The sequence below is a fragment of the Chenopodium album genome, chromosome 14, assembly GCF_948465745.1.
Source record: "Chenopodium album chromosome 14, dcCheAlbu1.1, whole genome shotgun sequence".
NCBI classification, from domain to species: domain Eukaryota; kingdom Viridiplantae; phylum Streptophyta; class Magnoliopsida; order Caryophyllales; family Amaranthaceae; genus Chenopodium; species Chenopodium album.
This window is the reverse complement of record NC_137847.1, coordinates 4,727,201-4,735,988: the sequence shown is the minus strand read 5'-3', so window position 1 is coordinate 4,735,988 and position 8,788 is coordinate 4,727,201. Positions and strand designations below refer to the sequence as shown.

General features: G+C 34.7%; 2 protein-coding genes and 1 long non-coding RNA gene across 3 annotated transcripts; 1 reads left to right on the top strand and 2 right to left on the bottom strand.

Annotated features, from left to right (window-relative positions):
- Positions 1–1,047: 1,047 nt before the first annotated feature.
- On the top strand, positions 1,048–2,548 carry LOC145577638 (akuammiline synthase 2-like). Its single transcript, XM_081635118.1, has 2 exons — positions 1,048–1,918; positions 2,031–2,548. The coding sequence occupies exons 1-2, from the start codon at positions 1,048–1,050 to the stop codon at positions 2,546–2,548; spliced, it is 1,389 nt and encodes a 462-aa protein (XP_081491244.1).
- A 222-nt stretch (positions 2,549–2,770) lies between these two features.
- LOC145578657 (acid phosphatase 1-like) lies at positions 2,771–5,984 on the bottom strand. Its single transcript, XM_081635953.1, has 3 exons — positions 5,548–5,984; positions 3,247–3,456; positions 2,771–3,141 (listed from the first exon to the last, which is right to left on the bottom strand). Exons 1-3 carry the CDS (start codon positions 5,943–5,945, stop codon positions 2,964–2,966), a joined length of 786 nt encoding a protein of 261 aa, XP_081492079.1. The 5' UTR covers positions 5,946–5,984; the 3' UTR covers positions 2,771–2,963.
- A 973-nt stretch (positions 5,985–6,957) lies between these two features.
- Positions 6,958–8,392, bottom strand: LOC145578656 (uncharacterized). Its single transcript, XR_014098897.1, has 3 exons — positions 7,920–8,392; positions 7,408–7,617; positions 6,958–7,302 (listed from the first exon to the last, which is right to left on the bottom strand). It is a non-coding gene; the product is annotated as an uncharacterized LOC145578656 (long non-coding RNA).
- Positions 8,393–8,788: the final 396 nt, after the last annotated feature.

Here is an 8,788-nt window from a genome sequence, read left to right as displayed (position 1 = left end):
GAAAATGTTATACATAGCCTTTAGGGCTACATATAAGTATTAAATTTACACTTGAAAATCGTAAAAAGTTAATAAATCATCAAAATATAAACACTAATAACACTGATTTACGCGTGTTTTTGTCATGAATTCCTAATTTTATACAATTTTCAAGAGTATATTTAAAGTAAAAGTAGTGGAGAAAATTGAAGGAGAGAGAATATGAAATTAATGGAATATGATTTATGGTGGGTCCACTAGGTAAGAGAAATTACTTAAATATTGTAAAAGCTTTCTAAATAAGAAAATGAAGCAAGTATTTAAAAAGGGCTGAAAAAGGAAAATGGAGCAAGTATTTAAAGCCGGAGAGAGTATTATTTTTTGCAATTTTTCCTTTAAAAAAAAAAAAAAAAAAAAAAAAAAAAAAAAAAAAAACAACAACCAATTAGTGGCTTGGCGACGTGGCATGCACCTTATTTTTCAGTGAATGTATGTAGATATATAGTCATGGAGTCCAAAACTCCAAATGTGTTTAACTTATAGTATTGAAGATTGATAAACAACAATATCCTCTTGTAAAAAAAAAAAAAAAAAAAAAAAAAAAAACCAATATCTAAACCATAAAGCATTGATTTGCGAATGTGTGCTCCAATTAATATTTACTTTCACGTTGCAACTCTAAGTGTTAACTTGTCTTATACAGATATTTGCCAAAAAAAAAAAGTAGAGCACTTACCTAGTTGCCTGCTCTGAGGTATTTGTGCCTCTTAACCTTTATTTTATTTGTGACTTTTAATTTAGTTGAATTTTAGGTTTCTAAAGGTATAGAGAGGTTAAATTTAATTGAATGAGTGGGTTTAAATTAGTTCAGCGAATGTGTTTTATTTATCTAAGTAATTACTTTATCTTATTTTAGTTATAAATTGAACTTGAGTAACCCTTATTAACTCGACCTTATCAAAACTTTACTAAAGCTATAAAGTCAGACGGTGATGATTAGAGTAGCTATCAGACATACATAATAATACACCTCCCGTAATCTAATCCCCTTCTTATCAAGTTAAAAATATGAAGATGCAATCAACTCCATTGATTGGCAAGAAAACACTTGCATTACAAGTGCAAACACTATCAACCAAAATGATGAAGCCATCAACTCCAACACCCCTTCATCTAAAATCTTACAAGTTTTGTCTTCTTGACCAATTGTTCGATTTGTCATATGTTCCTCACTTTCTACTCTACAAATGCTCCTCAAATGAAGATAATAAAAACATAACCTCTCGTCTCAAAGAGTCCCTCTCCAAGACACTCTCCTTGTATTACCCTCTTGCCGGTAGGCTAGCCAATGACAAGTTCACGGTCGATTGCAACGACAGTGGGATCATCTTCGTTGAAGCTCAAGCCAACACCACACTGGAGGACTTCCTTCAAGCCCCAAATCGTGTCGATTTAGTCTCCCAATTCCTACCCTCGATTAACGCCTTGGAGTTAGTCCCACTAGCAATACAGATTAGCACATTTGACTGCGGAGGGGTAGCTTTGGGATGCCAATATCTTCACAAAATCTTTGATGGAGTTTCTTGGGGTAATTTCCTCACTAGTTGGGCAGCCCTCACAGCAGAGCAATATGAGAAGGTAATTACCCCGGATTTTTTTACTGCAGCCTCTCTGTTTCCTCCCTGTAGCTGGGCTACTCCGAGGTGTTCGAAGCCTTTAACAGCCCGGCCTCTTAGTGGAGGTGATCACGAGGAAGATGATGACAGAGGTTGTTCAGCGAAAGCGTTTGTTTTTACTCCGGAAGCAATAACTGAATTGCAGGATAAGGCTAGGAGTGAGCTTGTTCCTGTCCCAACTCGGATTGAGGCTCTTTCTGGCTTCATTTGGAAGCATGCAATGACCGCGGCTGCTGCTGCCAAGTCGGAGGTTGAGGTATCTGGTGAGTAAATTTTTGGACTTACCGGTTCACATCATTAATTTTATATAATCATACTGAAAGATTTTGCTTCAGAAATTGAATATGAAAAACTGAAAATGCTGATCACTTACAGGTTCTGCGGTGCTGATCCATACAGTGAACATGCGTCCCCATACCAATCCACCAATACCCCAACCAGCCATAGGAAATCTGATCATTCATGCAACTGCATTCTTCCAATCAGCTGAATCTCCAACCGCAAATCTCCATGGGCTGGTAGCTGAAACTCGAAAAGGTTTATCTGAAGCAAAGGACGCCAATTTTTTAAGCAAGTTCCAAGGTGAGAAAGGGGCTGAAGCCATACGTTTATACAGGAAGAAGATGGCAGATATTAGCAAAGATAAAAATATAACTAGATACATGTTCACCAGTTGGAGTAAGCTTGATGTACAACCAGACTTCGGATTTGGCATCCCAGTTTGGACCGGTTTTACTGGTGGTAAGCTGAGTCTTGAATTTAGGAATCTCTTCATTTTGATTGAGATTCCTGACTGTGGAGGAATAGAAGCTTGGTTGTTATTAGAAGAGCAAGAGATGGACGCCTTGCAATCCGATGCAGACTTCCTCGCTTTTGCTTCTCCAAGTACATAATCATACCAAGTATAATGAGTAAGAATTCTTACTAAAGTCCAATCGATCTTCTCTTGCTGTAAATATAATAAAGCTATGTATTTACTCCAGGCAATCCTTTCAATGATCGGTAATTTGGAGTAGTACATACTATTGCTAGTGCTAAGCTGTACTTGTGAGAGCTTACGCTCTTATGTTGAAATGGAAGCCAATCTAGCCTCCAAAGATATCTTCGATCAATCAATGTAACATTTTAATTTATGGCTTATATCCATGTTCAAAACAAAGAATTCCTCCAAACTTGTACAATCAATTATCCATTTTACAGAAAATTAAGCTACTGATAAGTGGAAATAATATTTTGAGTTTAGGATGGACAAAGCATGAATTTACATATAATGGCAGAATGCAGCTATAAAGATGCAACGATGCAGAATCAAGCGATATAATACATTGGATTTGGGAGTTTAAACGATCTTTGGGCAATTGCATATCCTAGCAAGTCACTCCATTGATCTCCTGAGTTGCCGCGAATCCTATAACCCTCATCCACCAACTCCTTTCTCTTCTCGGACTTGTACTCAATAGCCAGTTTAGCTTTATCAGAAGGTCCCCTGTTATTTGATTACAACAACCAAACAACGAAATGATAATGAGCCGGATTAGTGATATTTGACAATCATAACCTGGAAGCATTGACTTTAAAATGTTAAACATACCTTAAGATCAATCTTTCCCAGTTACTGTAACCTGCATCCCGTAGATTAGCCTCAGTAGCATTTCTAAAAGGCTCACTCCTGCCTGTCAAGACAAATATTGTGAACCCAAGTCGCTGAAGCTCCTTGTACAGGCTCAAACTTGCTGACAAAGCAGGTGACTTAGCCAGCAGCATATACTCATCAAAAGACTCTTCATCGAAGATCTCTGATCTAAGCACAAGAAACACAAGCATAGCTTTAGGCCAAGGAAGCAATGTAAGAAATAGCTTTAGGCCAAGGAAGCAAAGTAAGAAAAAATTAACTGCAAACTACTGGGTTTGGCAGACCATTTAATTTATTTCTCCACTTTATGCATATTCACATAAAGCTAATAAATGAATTAATTTTACTAAGAGCTGGTATGATGTGGAAGTGTGGAACTATTGACGCTCAGAATGATATATCAACTCGTAATATGATCAAAAATATTAATCAAGAAATGTATCCAAAAGAAATTCCTGTCTTCTGAGCAGTTGAAAATGAATATATACATTCCATCACCACCACCTACAGACAAATGAGGGCCAAAAGATTTGGAATGTTGGATATGAAAATCAAAAATGATGTACTCGTATTTCTTTCAAAGAGTAAGGATAACAGAAAGCAGCACTGATTCAATTGTCCAAACCAGTAGCATACTAGCACGGAGATCTTAAGATGTAAGGAATCATATGAACTCTATTTCAACAAAAGGATCAGAATCACTGTGATAAAATAAGCAATGAATGGAGTCTGGATTAATTCACAGTATCTTGTCTAGAAGAGTAAACAAGAAACAAATTTTGAAGTTCGTTAAGACCACTAGAAGAATTGCTAGTTTGAAGCAGAAGGGGGCATAATTCCGCTTTCTGTAAACCAACATAAATTTAAACAAGTAAGCTGTGTCACAAACTCATGAATAATAATAGATCACAAGTTGTCGAATTATAGAGGAATGTGTTCCGAGAAAGAAACAGACAAGCGAGCTATAGCATTCTCAGAATACCAAGAATGGCAAGAGAAGAATATGAAGAATGATGCACAACTATCGAATCACATGAGATAAACAGCAGAAAACAGGATTATTTGATACTGCTTTGCATTCGAAATGTTTGGGAAACCAGTAACTGACAAAAACAGGAAGAGAACCTGTTTTGCATTAGAAATCAGAGTTGATAATTATGCTTGTCACAGATCTGTTTGAACAGAAACTAAATCTCTATCCTATGGACAGAGAAGCATAATATATGCAAGTCGCATATCCTGTCATTCCCAATCACTTATCTTATCAGCATTGCACACTTCAGTGTATAATTTTTATGCACTTGAGAATCCATCACCACGTAGCAATACGACGTGGTATGAGCTTAATCAAAACTGAGAAATGAGTTTAAGTGATGGCAGCATTACAAGCTCTCAAGAGTAAATGAGTTGTTATTATGGTCTATTAACAGTTTTAAAAAACAAACTTGCACATTGCCACATAACCCTCGCTAAAATGTCACACATCTCTAGTATTACCCAGCTTACCAGGCCACATTAATCAATATGAGTTACAAGACAAACTCAAAAGATTTCTCTATAATTGATGCCATTTCCAATTACACAAAGCTAATACAACTCGTTAGAATAACTGACACAAACATCACACCGTCTTTAATTTCATTATACAATTACTCCTCATAAAGAAATTATGGAGGCAGCAAGGATCACCATAGAAATAATTAAGAACACATGAAATACTTGACTTTCCTTGCCAATTAAGGATCAACAAACAAGTTAATAACTTGCACATGAGAATCAGTTAATTATGAATATTCATCCTCCCTTCCAAGTTAAGCATCAACATAAGAAATAAGAATACATTAATCATATGAACTTCCAAACATGAACTCCCTCAAAAACTGAATTTGCCACCAATTCAAACACCTGATCACAACCTTCAACTACAAAACACAATATTTCTTGCTCAACTTTATATTATTACATTCCTATTAAAAAAAAATCCAGCATTTGAATCTCTAAAACCAACATAAATTAGTCTAATTTAAGGCAATTTTTTCCAAAAAAAATGTGGCATTTTTTTCACATTGAGCTATAATCCATTAATCTAAGAAAATATAAATTCAATTGAGCTATAATCGAATTCATATAAAGAGATAATCAAGAAATTAGTCTTTATCATCCCAAAAATTTCATAAATTAATGACAATATAACAACAAACATCATCAAAACATATCATACCAAATTCCAATCAATCGCAAAAAGACAGAAAATCTCACCCATATCCATGAAGCTCATAATAAGGCAAATTAAAAAGAAGAGTTTCATCAACATCGAAAACCCAAGCATCCTTTCCATCGCCGGAAACATTAACAGATTTCGCGAATTCCAACTCATCTCCGGCGACAACGTCGGAGTCCGACAAGTAACGGTCACTGGTAAAATAGTTTTTCACGAAGTCAAAACAGCGAGTAGGAATAGTGTACCAAATTCCGGCATCGTTTGTTTCGACGGAAAACCGCCAGCTTTCGCAGAAGAGTTGGTCATCTTGGCCGAATTTCCGGTTGCTGGGAAGGAAAAGGTGGTTTTCCGATGAGGGAGAATGGGAAAATGTGAGAGAGATGTAAGAGAAAATGAGGAGAAGAGAAAGAGAAAGGTGGTTTCGCGGTGAGGACATTGCCGGCAAACTTGGGTTTGACAGGATGAATTAGGGGATTGATTAGGTGGCTTTGAAGTGGGATTGGGAAGAATACGGACCAATAGGTTATTGACACTTGTTCTTATAATATGGTGTATTGTTTCCTATTTTCTCAAGTTTCTATAAAATGTTTTTCAAGTTGTATACAAATATACAATGCTATATGTTCTTGTATATTTTTTTTTTTTTGGATGCAATGTATTTTAATTATGGGTAATGCTATATGTAGTATTAAGGGCTATATATAAGCATTAAATATACTCTTAGAAATTTTTTTTAAAATTATGAATTTATGACAAAAATATGCGTAAGTCAGTGTATTTAGCGTTTATATTTTCATAATTTCTTAACTTTTTACGATTTTCAAGTGTAAATTTAATGTTTTTATATATAGGGTTATGTATATCATTTTTCTTTAATTATTGTAACATTAAATTATGTTTGTTAATGCATGTATCAACCATTAGTTATCTTTTAAGTTGGTGTATAAAGAGTTAATGCAATATTTTAAATTGCATGTGTATTTTTTTATTTTTTTTTTTGACGGAAAATTGGATGTGTATATTGATTGAGAACAATTTGACAAGTTTCAACATTACTCAATCTCTCTTTACTTAAAAATTATACTTTGTAATAGATCAAACTTTATAATCTTAAACTTATGGGGAAGTATACCTTAAAGTTTATAATTTGTTTTTACTCCTCTCCTTTATTTTTTTGTCCTATTCCAAATCATACATTGGGTCAAACTTTATAATCTTTGACCGTAAATCCTCATTAATCTATAAAAGATAATAGAGTCAAGTGAGATATTGTTAGATTCGTACGTCTTAGTGTATAATTTATTAACATCAAGTTTTATAATTTTGTTGGAGACCGTAAAAAGGCAAATCAGGTAAAACAAATAGGGAATAGAAGAATTGAATTGAGCCTTTATGTGCATGTTCTCTTCAGCTTATTAAAAGTAATCATACTAAAAAAATTTGATAAACCATAAGTTTGATCATAACATAACAACTAAAAATGTGTAAGACAACATTTATTAATATAGGTGACAATGTATGGTAGGTAGTAAAACTAGTGTATGTGTGCCATAACACGACTACATGGCTACATAAAACATACTAATGGAGCATGGACATAATTACATAATCATGCAACATAGTACATTGGATTAGGGTATTTAAATGATCGTTGTGCAATTATTGCATATCCGAGCAAATCACTCCATTGATCTCCAGAATTGTCATGGATTCTAACCTTCATCTTCTAGTTTCTTTCTGTACTGTTTTCGGATTTGTAATCGATTGCCGTTTTGTTTTCATCAGAAGGCTGCCTGCACCATTACATGATCAAATACAAACCATCAATTACAAAGTTAATCAATTGGTCATAAAATGTAAGAGCTCAGAAAAAACTAAAAGACTAAAATTATACATACCTCAAAATCAATCTTTCCCAATCACTGTATCCAACATCCATTAGATTTGCTACACTAGAATTCCTTATCCATTCTGGTCTGCCTGTCAAGAGGAAGATCTTAAACCCGAGCTTACGCAACTCCTTCTATAGCCTCAAACTTGCCTTTAAGACAGGTAGTTTAGTCCCTTTCCCTAATCCCCATTTTATGAACTCTGTCCTGTTTTTCTTCCTTCAAAGTTGAACGAACCCAATTGTTAGTATTAGTATTTAGTAGTACTTAGGACCTGTTCTCTTCGGCTTATTTTCAGCTCAGTTCAGTTCTTAATTTTCTCCTCTCATAAAATATTCGGTTCAATTCAATTTAGTTCAATTCAGTTCAGCTCCAATCAGTTCAGTTCAGCACAGTTCAGTAAATAAGGGTTACTTGACACAATCACAAACATTGTATGCAATGATTAAATCAGTTAAAAAAAAAATATCATTATAATTTGTAACTAATTAGTTACTAACAAGAGATAAGGGAAAGCTTACCCAAATCCATGAAGTTTATAGTAAGGAAAAGTGAAGAGAAGGGTCTCATCAACGTCAAAAATCCAAGCATCCATCCCATCCCCTGCAATATCCACTGATCTAGCATACTCTAATGCATTTTTCGCTGCAAGGCCGAAATCCAACGCGTAGCGATCTCCGGTCATGTAGTCCATCACATATTTATAACAACGGACGGGTACACTTGACCAATTTCCGGCATTGTTGGTCTCCACAGAAAATCACCAAGTTTCACAGAAGAGGGACGACTCGTGATCGTGGTTGCGATTGTGATTGTAGAGCTTTGTAGCTGTAGGGAGGGGAACGTGAATTGGTTGCGAGAGAGTTTGTGATGGTGTGACAAAGAGATGAGTGAAAAGTAGGAGTTCAAGTATGATGAGGTTGTTTGGAGGATGCATCATTATTGCCTAAAGCAAATACAGAGTATGATAGTTGTTACTTGTTAGAAAAAAAAAAAAAAAAAAAAAAAAAAAAAAAAAAAAAAAAAAAAAACAAGGTTGTAATAATAAGGTCCCAATATAGATCTTTTTTCTCTTGGGAAGTGGATGGTCATATATCTTTATCCTTCGAATTTAGATAGGTTGCTAATATAGACCAATTTGTGACCAATTTGTGACCAATTTGACTGATCTTTTATCCTTTGATTTTTCTACGTGGGTATATTTGCATGCTTTGAATGATTGGATGCACTAATTTAACTTGAAATTACGTGTGTAAAACCATTATTAGCTAGCCATCACTCCATTCTTGTAAGATATGATAGTCCCTATTCTCGAGTTTGTCCGTGGATCCCATTGATATTGATTTATACTTCCTTAATTAAAAGAAATCATACAATAAGTCAAAATTTG

Coding starts and splice junctions, on each gene's coding strand:
- LOC145577638 (XM_081635118.1), top strand. CDS start 1,048: ATGAAGATGCAATCAACTCCATTGATTGGCAAGAAAACACTTGCATTA. Junction 1,919..2,030: donor GTCGGAGGTTGAGGTATCTG/GTGAGTAAATTT, acceptor GATCACTTACAG/GTTCTGCGGTGCTGATCCAT.
- LOC145578657 (XM_081635953.1), bottom strand. CDS start 5,945: ATGTCCTCACCGCGAAACCACCTTTCTCTTTCTCTTCTCCTCATTTTC. Junction 3,457..5,547: donor TATGAGCTTCATGGATATGG/GTGAGATTTTCT, acceptor TCTTGTGCTTAG/ATCAGAGATCTTCGATGAAG. Junction 3,142..3,246: donor TGGGAAAGATTGATCTTAAG/GTATGTTTAACA, acceptor ATCAAATAACAG/GGGACCTTCTGATAAAGCTA.